This window comes from Malania oleifera, chromosome 2 (assembly GCF_029873635.1).
Source record: "Malania oleifera isolate guangnan ecotype guangnan chromosome 2, ASM2987363v1, whole genome shotgun sequence".
In the NCBI taxonomy this organism is placed as follows: Eukaryota; Viridiplantae; Streptophyta; class Magnoliopsida; order Santalales; family Ximeniaceae; genus Malania; species Malania oleifera.
In genome coordinates this window covers 23797524-23812653 of record NC_080418.1, presented here as the reverse complement: position 1 = coordinate 23812653, position 15130 = coordinate 23797524, and the positions used below count along the sequence as shown (strand labels likewise).

The following is a 15130-nucleotide window of genomic DNA, read 5'->3' as shown; positions in this document are numbered from 1 at the left end:
CATTTTTGTTGACATCTGTTCAACTATATTAATTCATAATTCATTGTGTTCAATTACATTAATTTGTTATGTTATTCTCTTTTAATTCCTTTTTTTCATATTGTTTTGTGTAAGATTATAATTTTTTAATACGACTTCATAACAATTCATAATGTTCTTATTGACTACTAAAGCTATTAAAAGAATATTGTCCATTTTCATTTGTCGATGTCCACTTTTACGGATCATTTTAAAGCATTGGAAGCACATATATTCGTTTAAAAAAATTTTAATTGGAACTTTTATCCATAGAAAACTGCACAATCATTAACATGAACAAGAATTTCACGCATATTTAGAGAATCCCATTAACATAAAAAAGAATTTCATGCATATTTAGAGAATCCCTTGTCCTTTGTTGAGGTGAGGAACCCATGAGCATTAATCGAAAAAGCATTCACATTTGCATATCATCAGTCCTATAAAAAAAAAAAAAATTTCTTCCGCGACTCAATAATCAGAGCACCAATATGCAAATTTTTTGTATCTGAATTCACAATCTCATATTATTTTAGTAGTAGTCCCATCTAAACACAAATTAAACTTGCTCTCCAGAATCAAAGAAAAGTATTAAAAATTAAAAATTAAAAATTGTGACAAGCATTCATGATTTCTAAATTCTCAGTTAAGATCTTCCTACTCATATATTTGAAAACTTATAAAATGCAGCCATTGCGCACATCCTTTGAACCTCCCACAAGACGAAAAATGGAATCCTGATCTTCCCTTTGGATGGAAAATGCATCAATCGAGTGGCACAGCTCAAGCCAGCCACCACCTTGTCATTCTTGTACTGTTATCATGAACCAAATTAGATACTGTCCCCATTATGGAGAACAGCCTGGAGGGAGCCAGCCCATTCTCTATCCTCTCTAGTATACCACTTCTTTCGGCCACTTCAAAATTTTCAAAATGGGCGTGCTGCCACATCCAGAGTAGCAATTGGCATTTCATGTTACAGGCCCGCTGTGGGTATGGGGGGAGCAGAATGATTTGAAGAATGAAATAACCAAAGCAGAGAGCATGGAATGGAATATGGATACATCAAGAAAAAATTAGACACAAAAATGCACTTAAATTCAAAATAGAAAATATCCAGATGACGATCAAACACAATAAACAAAGAAAAAAAAAACAAGATAGAAAATCGAACTTTTGAGCTGCTTTGGAAATCCATAGCACCTCGACTCTCAAAGTCTCATCTCCTTTCTATAAAGAAAGGTTAAAATTCAGACTCTGCTATAGTTATGCCACCGTCTGTCCAGTACCCAATTCTGGGATGGGATACCCAACAGCAGCAATGGCATAAAACTATAGCTTACAAGGCAAAGCAAGCACCTAACTATAAAAGTACAAAAACGCAAATAAGAGTTTTCAGGAAAAATATAATTATTATAAGGTTGGATTTCACCAGGAGAAACCCAGCCTTGTAACTGCACGGTTCACTTGCCCTTCTTTGCTGCAGACTTGGTCACCTTGGCACCACTTGGATCCTTCTTATCAACACTCTTGATGACTCCAACTGCCACCGTCTGGCGCATGTCCCTCACTGCAAATCGACCAAGAGGCGGGTACTCAGAGAAAGTCTCCACCACCATGGGCTTGGTGGGAATCATCTTCACAAAACCTGCATCACCATTCTTCAAAAACTTTGGCTCCTTCTCGAGCTCCTTGCCAGATCGTCTGTCAATCTTAGTCAAGAGCTCAGCAAACTTGACAGCAATGTGTGAAGTGTGGCAGTCAAGAACTGGGGCATAGCCATTTCCAATCTGTCCAGGGTGGTTCATGATGATGACCTGAGAGGTGAAGCTAGCAGCCCCCTTGGCAGGGTCATCTTTGGAGTTAGAAGCAACATACCCTCGCTTGAGATCCTTGACAGCCACATTCTTCACGTTGAACCCAACGTTATCACCTGGGAGTGCTTCCTGGAGAGCTTCATGGTGCATCTCCACTGACTTGACTTCAGTTGTCAATCCAGAGGGGCCAAAAGTCACAACCATACCAGGCTTGAGGACACCAGTCTCAACTCGTCCAACAGGAACAGTTCCAATGCCACCAATCTTGTAAACATCCTGAAGAGGGAGACGAAGGGGCTTGTCCGTGGGTCTCTTGGGCTCATTAATCAAGTCAAGGGCCTCAAGGAGAGTTGGACCCTTGTACCAGTCAAGGTTTGTAGACCTCTCAATCATGTTGTCGCCCTCAAACCCAGAGATAGGTACAAAGGGAATCTTGTCAGGGTTGTATCCAACCTTCTTCAGATAGGAAGAAACTTCCTTTACAATTTCATCATACCTAGCTTTAGAGTACTTTGGGGTTGTAGCATCCATCTACAAAAATGGGCAATGAAGATGATTGTAACTTAAATTCACAGCTTAGATCTCAGAAACAGCACAACATAGCAACCAACAGAAGTCAACAGCACAATCTAAAATTAAAATGCAAATGAAGCTCACCTTGTTGCAACAGCAAATCATCTGCTTCACACCAAGGGTGAAAGCAAGAAGAGCATGCTCACGGGTCTGACCATCCTTCGAAATACCAGCTTCAAAACCACCAGTTGTCGAGTCAATAATGAGGACAGCACAGTCCGCCTGTGAGGTACCAGTGATCATGTTCTTGATAAAGTCACGGTGTCCAGGGGCATCAATGACAGTGCAGTAGTATCTGGTAGTCTCAAATTTCCACAGGGCAATATCAATTGTGATACCACGTTCACGCTCAGCCTTGAGCTTGTCCAGCACCCAGGCATACTTGAAAGAACGCTTGTTCATCTCAGCAGCCTCCTTCTCAAACCTCTCGATGACACGCTTGTCAATACCCCCAAGCTTGTAGATCAAGTGCCCTGTGGTGGTTGACTTGCCAGAGTCAACATGGCCAATAACCACAATGTTGATGTGAACCTTTTCCTTACCCATAATGAACTTCTAAGTAAGGACCTGCAATATGCAATACCATTTTTAGAACAAAAACAAACAGTTCTAGGCAGCTCTTTTATACTAGTTGCAACTGATATCCATGTGGTATGCAGATCACATGTAGTGGCATAAAAACCACATGTAGGGATTCAATGTTGGTATGAGTTGTGTAACCCGAATTGCACCCAACATATACAAAGGAGCTTTAGAAATACAGTAATTCAATCCATCACTTATGGAAATAAACACAAAGGCAAAGAATCAACAGTTCAAGATGTTGAAACAATGCTCCCAGCAACAATGAGAAAACCCTTGACAAAACCCAAAACCCAGCATGGAAAACTATTTTGGATTTTTTATCAGCAGAAAGTAACATGGGCTTTAAATCTGATGCATAATCTCTCTAGCTTCTGCAAATAAGGATTATAAAACAAATAAATAATATTTTACAAGCATATTTTATTTGAAACAAAATAGAACAAACATTTACTATTATTAATTTCCTAGGCACAATCCAGTGGATGAATAAATAATGACAAAGATCCTAGAAGAAAGCAAAATATGAACAAGCAATGTGACTAAGTTGATGGCTATGATGGCTAATTCAAAATTATTCAAGCTAACGTGGGGGGATCTTTTGCAGGGCAACAATCCAATCTTTTAAAAATAAGAAACAATTCTCTCCCATTAAACAAGGAAAAAAGTAAATAAAATTTCCATTTAAGGTCAATAACTAAATCCATGTAAGCTAGCAGGTATCTTTTCATGAGCAAACAAAGCTTAACAATATAATCACAGTGACATTGCCCATGTGCACTAAATGTGCAGAAGATCTTAAAATCTTCCCCCTTAACCTCTCGGGAAAACCAGCTTGAGACAAGCTAGCAAACATTTATAAACTAGTCTATTGAAAATCAAGCAATTGCTTGTTAAAGAAAACAACCCAAAAATACTAATGAAATATGGTCAGGGTTTGATCCAGGCTTCTATAGCCTGCCGTTATTCAGAGGCTCAAATGACCTGTTACTCAGATCAAAACACATCCTGAGACATATATCACACACAGACATGTCAAACATAATGTAACATATCCAATAAATAAACAAATAAAATATCCAATAATAGCATCATGGTGCAAAATCAAACAAATAATCATTATATCAAAGGAGATAGGGTCTGGGTTTGATCCAGGATTCTATTGCCTGCGGTTATTCAGAGGCTCAGATGGCCTGTTACTCAGATCAAAACACATCCTAAGATATATCAAAAATATATATACACAGATAAGCACTCAAATATAAAAAAAAAAATATACTTTATAATGTTACAGATCCAATAAATAAGAAAATTAAATATCCAATAATAGCTTTATCATGCAAAACCAAACAAATAATCATCTATCAAAGGAGGACAAAGGGACCTCCCTTAAATCCAAATATCAATGTCAAAGCAATCACCTTTCTTCTAATATGCTAGAGATCCAAAAATTAAACAGATCAAATATCTAAAAATACCCCATCAAGCAGAAGAACCACGATTTCAAGTAATCATTCTTCTAATAAATAACATGCCAATCTCTCTGAAATTGAGATCAATGGGAAAGAAAATAAAAACCCTTCATTAAGAGTTGGGGAAAAAAGATGAACATAATCAAAGAAAATACATAACCACACCAAAACCACCAAAATATAATCAACGAACACAGATAAAGTATCAACAAAACGAGATATAGCAGAGGCATATTACGACACATGATCTGAGACCAAAGACGAAAACAACATAATTTGAAAACGTGACATGCTCGAATCATTCAAACATCGAACAAATCAAACACGATCAACACACTAACAGAGAAGAAATAGAGAAATACACCACAGGATCGAAGATAATATGAAGGAAGAACTCACCTTCTCGAGGAGAATTGCGCAAGCGATGAGAATCCCTAAAACCCTAGCTGCGGCAACAAGGGTGAAGGCAGAAGTGTGGCGCAGGGTTGAGGAGCTCCTCGCTACTTATAGCCCGAAGCCACACAAAGGCTAGGGCTTCGCTGCGGAACACATGCACTCCTTTTTACGAAAATGCCCCTTGGATATCTTATCGCCTGAGAAAGATCCGTTTATAATAGCGAGGGTGTCGCCCTAAGCTCGGCGGGTTTGGTTTATTTCCTTCGGATCTATTTTAGGGTAAAATTAATGTGAAGATTTATGTGTGCAAATTTTTTAATTATAAACTTAGATTTTAAATTAATAAATTGGAATTAGATACGATAAGGGATAAAAGTAGAAGTAAGTCCAATAATAGGATATTTAAAATTAGAGTTCGTTTGAGTCCTGATTAATCTTTAAATTACAGGAGTTAATTAATTAGTCATGCTATGAATATTACTGAAAATATTTTTCAGAGTTTTTAAACTTGTTTCTAATGTGTAAGTATATTGATGATTACTTTTGAGTTATCCATATCTATCTTAATTTTTTTAATTAGGGTTTGGAACCACTTATGTAAAAGTAGTAAGTATACTAAATTTAATAAGCGCTAATACTAAGTATTGAACTTTATAATTATTATGAAAGTTATAAGTTGTGTTTGGTTGTATTTAAAATAAGTGATATTTAGATTTTTTTATTATAAGGTACTACATGATTATTTTTTAACGTATTTTAAATTAAAAATTTTAATATTTTTAATTAACCGTTTCATTAATAATTATTTTAATTATTTATAATTTAAATTTAAATATTTTCTATTAAAAATAATATAAGATTATTATTTTAATTAATAATAATCTTGTAATTAATGTATGTTTATAACATATACTATCATATGAATTATGATAAAAAATTTATTATTAATTAAATTTAAAATTTCCATTTATTTAACGTTAGTTTAAAATAATGAATAGTTCTTATATATTTTTAAATTATAAAATAACTATTTCTTCGATGTGATGGTTTACAATTAAATCATTTATATAAACTTTAACTATATTGTAGGACCTATTAGTATGTAACAACATTTTTTGTGCATAGTATTATGAGAGTATGCCATTTATGGTGAATAAAAATTTTCCCTATCAAGTGTCAATTTTTTATCTATCTGCATTTAGAAAATTATCCATAAAAATAAAATGCATCAACACTATTATTAGGAAATGAACATAAATGTGGAGGAGGTCAAAATTTTCTCTAGGCCATGTTTCACACACATCTCACTCCCCCTTTCTTTAATGGCAAATATTATATTTGCTAAACACACCCCTTCCTCTATGTCATTTAATACAAGTTGGGATATTTTGTGAATTTAAGGGACAATCACAAGCATCTCTCTCTCTCTCTCTCTCTCTCTCTCTCTCTCTCTCTCTCTCTCTCTCTCTCTCTCTCTCTCTCTCTCTCTCTCTCTCTCTCTCTCTCTCTCTCTCTCTCGTTAGAACCCATGTGAAAACAAAGAAGTTGAAACCTCTAGACAAGTCTTCAATGCTTGTGCATTTGGAGAACCTAGTATTGATGAAGAGTTTGCTAAAGTTACAACTTTATTTGATGAAGGATGTCTTGATTTGTTCTTTTAGGATTTTAGTTATATATTTTATTAAATCAGATGAAGTTGTTGAAGACCATACGAATCTAATAGCATGAAAATTAGTTCAAAACATTGTACATAGATATCAACGGATCCATATTTTTTAGATAGATTTGAGAGACTTGCAAATGCTATGTGATTATTAAAGTCATGGTGTGATCATTGGGCTCTAATCAAGACCTTGGAGATGCTTTTTAAATTCCTCGAGCAATTATTTGGATTCTAGTTTCTTCATTCCATGCAGAAACTCAAAGGAGAATAGGGCATGCTTGATTTCTATTGTGCACATTTCCTTACCTAATTTGTCTTGGAGGAAGGCGTGGACACAATCCTAATAAAAGGACCTTGATGTATGCATGATTATTAATTTTATTCAAACATTAGCCTTCAAATTTTAGACTTTCAAAAGTTAGATTCTATTTTGGTTTAGCTTCGCTTCCCATAATTTTCATTGGGTTATTGTGACAAAAATGCTTTAACAATAGTTGCCTCTTATGTTGTTGCTATTGTTGTTCCTTTGTCATTCTATTTGTGATTTGCTGATGATGTTGTTTTGAAAATGTGTATTTGTGATTGATTGCTCGCAATCTTGCACCGATTGCTAATTGGTTTTGATTGTTGTTCAAATATTTATTTCCAATTCTTCTTTGTATTCGTTTTTAGTTGCTGTCAATCGTAATGTCTAGAGTTGCTACTAGGTTGCTTATTAAATGCTTGCAATACTGTGGTTTGCCATGGTCTTGGTGGTTAAGCAATTCCTTTAAGATATTGTAAGCTCAATTTGTAGTCGTAGCTACCTCCTGAAGTTCTGGATTTTGGAGAGTTTGAAGTGTTGTAAGCTTTGGTTTTTTAAGTCTTAAAAAGTGTTGTTTGTGTTGGTGTATGTTGTCAAACTATTCAAACTTTTTCGAACAATAAACGCAATACTTATTCTAAAGGAATCACCATTCCACTCATCTAGTGATTGACTGCTAAACAAAGGAAAAGAATCGAGGTTGGAATTAAAATTCCATTCGAGCCTTGATACCTTCCAACCAAAGAAGCCATAATTTCATACTCATAAACATAACGCTATATAATTATGGGATAGAACTCCTATATAGTTAAATATGGATCTTATGTATTCAAAAGAAAGATTAGGTTAGAAAGTTTTTAAATTCACAGTTGTCAATTGACATCAAAATGCCTCATAATCAATCAAAATCTAAAGATTTGATTGGCTACAAATTATTTAATGTGGTAAGGTAGTAAATCTTCAAAGTTATTTAAATATATTTTTTTATTCATTTTTTTTTATTTTTCAATTAATCGAGACACTAAGACATGCAAATTGTATTTCCTCTTGAATTGTATTTAGGAGTGCAAAAAATAAATAAGATGATGAAAAAAAGGTTGGGTAAAAGAGTTAAAAGAAATGCATCTTGCTTTACATGAGAGAAAAAATAAGATAAAAGAAAGCAACAACCTACAAAAGGAGACATTTTGTTATTTTGCTTTCTCATATCTCGATTTATTAAAAAGATAATCTTCTTTTACACTGTATTTAGCACAAGTCCATAAGAAGACTAAAGCTACATTTGGAACTTGAAAAATATTAAGGAAAGAAAAATAGTAAAAAATTCATATTTTCATGTTTGAGTATTAAGGAAAATAAGAAAGAAAATAAAAAATATACCAAATTCGTGAACATAATTTTGATTTTACACTTCATTCAAATTTAGTTTTTCTCAATTTTCAATAATATAAAAATAACTTTTCATCTTTAATAAAATTTAAGATAAAAGACATTAAGAGGTTTGACAAGAAGACAACGACCTCTCTTAGGTTTCAAACTTCCAAAACCTTCACTGAAGTTTTAAAATCTCAGGGACCTCCCCTGAGGTTTGTTAAAAAGACACCTAATCTTCCTTTATATTTTACAAAAAGACAAATTTTTTAAGGAGAAGTTTGTGTCTTTTTGATAAATCTAAGGAGAGTATAACATTTTTTAAATCTTAGGGGAGGAGGTTTGTATCATTTTTGACAAACCTTAAGGGAGGTCCTTGAGATTTTTGAAATCTGAGGGGATGTCTCTCTTTTTGGTCTCTCTCCTTTTGTCAAACCTCAACCTCAGGCGAGGAAAGTGTCTTTTGCGTTGAAATTTAATATTAAAAGAAAATACAATAGAAAATGAATTTTCTCCTTATTTTTCTTTCCTTTTCTTTTCCAAATACAATCATTGATCCAATCGGACGGTGAAAAGAATGGATAAAACCTTCAAAATATATGCACTTAAGTAAAACTAGAAGAAAAAAAATAATAATGATAAATGGAGAAGAAATTTTGTTGTATGATAATTCTTTTTAATGCAAGCAAAGAACCCAGAAAGCCGACTTTCAACTAGTTAAAAATAAACTGATTACGGATGGGGGAAGAATAATTTACCCATGTATGTACAATCAAAACAGCCACTTGTTAAAACAAAATATATTAACATACAAACACTCTCAATGCAGGTATACAATCAGAGCAAATGAAGACATGGAAGATAAAAAACAAGGTAAAATAAAAGCACAAAAAACAGGAGCAAACAGCTTGTTCATTGGGTCAGTTCCTTCTCTTTTTTTCCTAATTCCCCACCTGCAACTTTGTGGTGGTGCACAGCTTCAGTCCATTTTCTCCCTCTTTGCTTGAGAATTCAATCGCTGCCTCAAATCCATGCCTCGCATCGACATGCGTTTATAATAAAGCCTTTCAGAGTTTGGCAAACAGAGCTATCTTCGCAATTGTGATCCTTAAACTTCAAATCCCAGCCCCAGATCTTGTGCTTACCGAAATCTGGATTAAAATTGAAACAGATGCATTCAAGTCCCCTTTTACTAGAATAAGTTAAATTACTATATCAGAATGCAGAACCAATAGTTCAAGCAGAGACTTATTTGTTTTTGCCCTCTGCAAAATCAGAATATATTTACAACATTTTAGTGCCATGGGGGAGAAGGGTGATATCTTGAATAAGATTTAACTGGGATTTGTGTAATATTTCACCTCTTCAATTTGCATTGCGTAGCATGCTATATTAAGGGGGAAGCTTTCTGTCTTGGTTAATTCGATCATACATTTGGGTTGAGATTTGCAGAAATAAATGATAGTACCAAAAAAAAAAAAGGTTATGAACACATGAAGAAACTGGCAATATTTCTATTATGCTTCTCTGTTTCCAATCTCTATGCTTGGTGGAAGAAGATACTGCCAGTATTGTTGGTTCCCCAAAACTCAATTCGTAGGCAGTACTCTGTTTTCATCCTTCTAAATAATGCCATCTTGCCTTCATATAACATTTTCCCTACAGCTCATCAGTCAATTTAGAACTGCAAGAGAGCAAAGAATCAATAGATTAATGGTGTTGGGGCGAGGGGTGGCATCTGATAATGAATAATAATGCAATTTTTTAAGAAATTATTTATATAGAATTCTAAATTATCCACCATGAACCAAGCTGCTGACTCAAAAAACTATTAACTGTTTGGTATCATCGATGAATAAACTATTAAGTATAAAAGATTCTAGAAAGTATAAAGTTTTTCCATGCTGTTGATGATTCTATTTCTCTCAGTGATTTTTTTTTTCTAAATAATTAATGTGCACCATATATTTCACAAGTACACAGACAGGAGTGTGACACCATGTGAGCAAGTCCTAGCTACGACAAAAACAATGAACTGTGGCTATGCAACATTGTCACAGGGTGACAACGTAAAGAATTAAGAGGGGGAAGGGAAAGACTATATTTTAGTATCCAGCAATGTGTGCCCCTATATTTTCCTTCTAGGGATATTCATTGTAAACATTATATTTGAGTGAAGAATGTACTATTGCCTTCTTAATGAATAACATGAGCAGACCCTTTTCAACCATGTGTCTTGTGATGCTTGTTTGTTACATGCTCTGTTATGTATGTTGTTAAAGCTTGATATACATTGTTGACCCACAACCTAACAGCTTAAGCTTTTAGGTAAAGTGGTAATCTAACAGATGTGACTCTTGCCCTTTATATGTAATGAAATTGATGTGACATTGCTCACTTGCTATCGATATGGGATCAGGTGACTCATGCAATAATTGTGGCTTGATCTGACTTGGTCGACTTATGCAATGATCATGGCTTGATTTGACTTGGTTGGGAGAGTTCTCAACAAATGCAACACAAACTTCTGAAGTACAAGGAACTTGGGGTCAATGACAGTTAGTATAAGAGCACCAGTTGCCTCAGGGCTGCAATGCCGGCAAAGACAAAACATACGGAGGCACTCGTTGGCAGAACTTAAAACATTAGAGGTGAAATTTTCTAAATTCTAGATAGATAGCTTTTAGAAGAGAATATGTTATTTTAATAACTAGGTTGTGTCAATGGGGGTATTTTTCCCCTCAACAATTATTATTATAATTATTATTGTTGTTGTTGTTGTTGATATATAAGAGGGCAGTACTAGAGCTGTATGCAAACTCTAGGAGCCTGCCATTCAGTTCTTTTTTCTCTATTTCTCTTCTCCTCTTCTTCTCTCCCCCATCTCTAACTTTAAAACATGGTAGCAGAGCATTGATCTCCTTTGAATCTGATTTATCTGAATTGGTTTTGAAACTCTCTTTTCCATTTTTTCCTTACCCTACCCTCCCCTAATCAGTCCTCAAATCTGGTTTTCTGGTTGGTTTGAGAGTCGTTTAAGGACACCCTCCCTATGGGTTAGGTTGTGCAGCATCCTTGGCAAGAAGCAGTGTGTTTTCATGGTGATTTGCTGATGTGAACTGAGCTATACTCTATTTCTTATATGCTGCTGCTATTGCTGTTCCTCTGTAACTCTGTTTGTAGTTTGCTGATGAAGCTGTTTTGACAATGCCTATTCGTGATTGATTGCTTGCAATCTTGTACTGATTGCTGGTTGGTTTTGATTGGTGTTCAAATATTTATTTCCAGTTCTTCTCTGCATTTGTTGCCAGTTGCTGCCAACCGTAATGCCTGGAGCTGCTGCTAGGTTGCTTATTAAATGCCTGCAGTACTGTGGTCTGCCATGTTATTGGTGGTTATGCAATTCCTCTATGATATTGTAAGCTAAATTATGTAGTCATAGCTGCCTATTGAAGTTCTGGATTTCCTAGATTTTGGAGAGTTTGTCGTAAGTTCTGGTCTTGTTGAAGTCCTAAAGGTGTTGTTTAGTGTGTGCTGCCTGATTACTCGAGCTCCTTCCAGCAATAATTCAGCCATGGATTAATGGATACTACCTCTACTTGTTGTAGGGAAAGTTTTGGAGGACAAGGACGAGGTTTTGATTGTGATTGTGGCAGCTATTACACATGAGGAGTTCGTTGTGGCAATTCTCACATTTGCACTGGCAAGGAAAATCATACCATGAATCATTGTTGGCATTGGGAAACCGCTTGGGTCAACAAGTCTCTTCCAAAAGGCAATTCTACTATTGATACTTCAAACGCACCTAGCTGCTCCACTGGGGAGTTGAGTACATCATTCACCATGTCTCAAGAGGAGTTTAAGAATCTTTTTTGCATGGTTCAACACTCCAAACTCAATCTTTTACATCTAGTGCTATAGTGGCTCATTCAGGTAAACCAGGCTTCTTGCCACTTCATCCTCCTCACCTTGGATTATAGATTCTGGCGTCTCCTCTCATATAACTGGTTGTCCTAATATGTTCAAGTCCTTGAACCATACTACTTTACACTCTAAGGTTACTATTGCTAATGGTTTGATTAAAGCAATTTTTGGTTCTAGAAATATTCTCTTAATTCCTTCTACTCCTCTTTCATATGTGTTATACATGCCTAAACTTCCCTTGAACCTGCTATCTATTAGACAATTAACAAAGTTTCATAATTGTTTTGTGACCTTTCCTTCTTATTGTGTTATTTAGGATCTCCGAACGAAGAATAGGATTGGTGGAGGGCTTGAGAAGGATGGCTTGTACTATTTCGACGGTGGTCATGGTGGGTCCAATTTTTGTCATACGACTTCCACAGTTTCTCCTCATGGTGTTTCTCTTGATAAGCGACAAGCACATTTGGATCATCCATCCCTTCAAAAACTACAATTTTTCCCTATGTTCAAGTCTGTTTCTTATTTTGAGTGTTCTACGTGTCAGTTAGGAAAGCATATTAGGACATCTTTTTTGTCTAGGGTCGACTCTCGTGGTAAATCATTATTTTCTCCAATTCAATTCATGGTTTTAAATAACGGCTGCTACGTGGCCATTACGTAACTGAAATTGAAGTCCCCAAAACTGATATAGACCGATATTGCGGTTTGGAAAAAATTCACAGTCGTAAAGGTCATTACGGACCGTTACATTGGCGGACAGCTTGCCAATCAAAGGACGATTCCTGAATCCCTAAATCCAGGCTTTCTGCTACTTTCCCCCTCTCCCAACCACCCATCCTTGGCAGATCTGCCATTCAATCTAACATTCAAAGAGGAAAATAAAAATCATACCTTGAACTTTTGTTGGACGAAGCTAAATAAGAAGGCTTCACTTCAAAGCCTGAGAGTGAGACCAGATCTACTCATCTACCCCCTCAAGTAGTCGCATTTGCAGCCTTACCGGAGTTGCAGACTTGCAGCAGCTTCGTGAGTCACCGACAACAGCCCTGCAGTAGCTCCGCCGCCTCCGCAAGTAGCCGATGACCCTTCAACAGCTCCCTCCGCCAGTCGTCGCCACTCGCCAACAGCCAACCTTATATTTTAGCTTCGAAGTTTGGAGTCATCGGCCATTCGTGCTTCTACTCCTTCGAGGCTCCTCTGTCTCAGCTCAACACTCCACTCTCAACTTCTCCACTCTCCAGCGCATGTATGAGATAAGTTGAAGAGTCAAGACCCACTGGCCACTTAAACTTTTTATTATAATTTTCTTTTAAAAAAATTTTATTTTTTGTTGTAATTGTAGCTTGTATCATGTATGTTAAATTAAATAAATAAATAAAAAGTAATTTAATAAAGTAAAAAATTAGAAATCAATAATAATCATATTTAAATAATTTTTTCTTAATTTATAAATATTTTAATTGTCTTATTTTTTTGAAAAGTAATTATGAAAATCTAGTTCCATCACATATTTCTTTTTTCTTAATATTTTTTAAGTTTTAAAACATCATTTTGACCTTAAATTTGAAATTAGGTAAAAAAAAAAATATTTACATGATCTATTTTTTGTTTTTAGTTATCAAATAAAGTGCCTTGGTGCGATGGCAAGTGCATCCACCTCAATACGGGTGGTCTCGGGTTCGAGAGTTGGGAGCGGCCTCTCCAAAAATGGGGGTAAGGCTTGCCGACATCCACCTCTCCCAGACCCCACTCAAAGTGGGAGCCTTGTGCACTAGGTATGACCTTTAGTTATCAAATAAAGTAAAAATTGATAACTTAATAAAAAAAATTTTAACTTAATAGTTAATACATTAATAATTCTGATTTTTACTACTAGAATTTCTAGAAAAAATTTATTTCAATCCTTATACTGAGAAAATGCTTAAAAAGTTAAATAGTCAATTTGTATTGTATGGATCTCTATTAGTGATGTATATGAAAGTAGAGCAAAAGTCTTTTTCACCTTTAAAATTGCAATGTTAATTTCTTATAGTTATAAATGAAAATAAAATCAAGTTACAAAGAATAATGAAAATATCTTTTTAAAGATAAAGGAATATATTTTTTTGTAATTATTTACACATTTCAAAGATATGTATTTATTGAAATACTTTCAACAAGAGAACACATCCCTTAAATATATGCATAAACACTCTTATTTTACTAATAAATAAAATATCTAATATTTTCTAATTTTGTTTATTTAAATATTTTAAATAAACATTACTTATTATTTTTAATCATATATTATATTTTAGTTTTACATAATAAGTATTTAAAATTAGGACTATTTAGTACTTACAATTTAATATTGACTAAATTACTAATTATATTATACCTGTCATTTTTTTATAAAGACTATAACTTTATATTTTCTCTGTGTTTTGTGCAGAGATCATCAAATCAATTCTATCAAGATGCCACGTGAGAAAGGAAATGGGAATTTACCTAGTGAGGATATTGGATGGCATTTTATTACTGCGGTGGATGGTAACAAACATATTATTATGTGTAAGTTGTGTGGGAAGATAATTAAAGGAGGCTTTACATGCTTGAAACAACACTTGGCACATAAAAAGGGCCAAGTTGGATACTCAAATGTGACCACACAAGTAAGAGAACAAATGATGAAACATCTACAACAGTATGCTGAGAAGAAAAGAGATAAACAAAAATGGTAAGATGAAGTAGAAGCTCAAATTAGAGGAGATTTTGAGAATTTGAACGAATGAAGAAGACTTGGAAGAAGAAAGTATGAGATTTGCTCGACAAGAAAGCATACAATTACAACAACAATGGGAAGAGAGAAATATTTTGAGCAAGACAACTGGAGGGGGTAATATTTATGAAGAGGGAGGTGGCTCTAGCAATGGTGCTACCAATGGTTTCAGTAGAACAGGAACTCGATCTTATAGTGGTCGAGAAGCTGGAGGTAGTGGATGACAATGGATCAATCCTGATGCCCCTGAAA

At 34.9% G+C, this 15130-nt stretch overlaps 2 protein-coding genes across 6 annotated transcripts in view; both read right to left on the bottom strand.

The window, feature by feature from the left end:
* Positions 1 to 1094: 1094 nt before the first annotated feature.
* LOC131149858 (elongation factor 1-alpha) lies at positions 1095 to 5129 on the bottom strand. Its single transcript, XM_058100634.1, has 3 exons — positions 4862 to 5129; positions 2493 to 2975; positions 1095 to 2366 (listed from the first exon to the last, which is right to left on the bottom strand). Exons 2-3 carry the CDS (start codon positions 2952 to 2954, stop codon positions 1482 to 1484), a joined length of 1347 nt encoding a protein of 448 aa, XP_057956617.1. The 5' UTR covers positions 2955 to 2975; positions 4862 to 5129; the 3' UTR covers positions 1095 to 1481.
* A 3774-nt stretch (positions 5130 to 8903) lies between these two features.
* The window catches only part of LOC131149857 (pentatricopeptide repeat-containing protein At2g27800, mitochondrial), a 32322-nt gene continuing 26095 nt past the window's right edge, over positions 8904 to 15130 (bottom strand). For 2 of the 5 annotated variants that reach the window (XM_058100631.1, XM_058100630.1), the window contains one exon: positions 8904 to 9880. The gene's annotated coding sequence lies outside the window, so the exon portion shown is untranslated. The remainder of the gene's footprint in view (positions 9881 to 15130) is intronic. The other 3 variants (XR_009135310.1, XR_009135309.1, XM_058100633.1) reach the window with 3 other exon arrangements.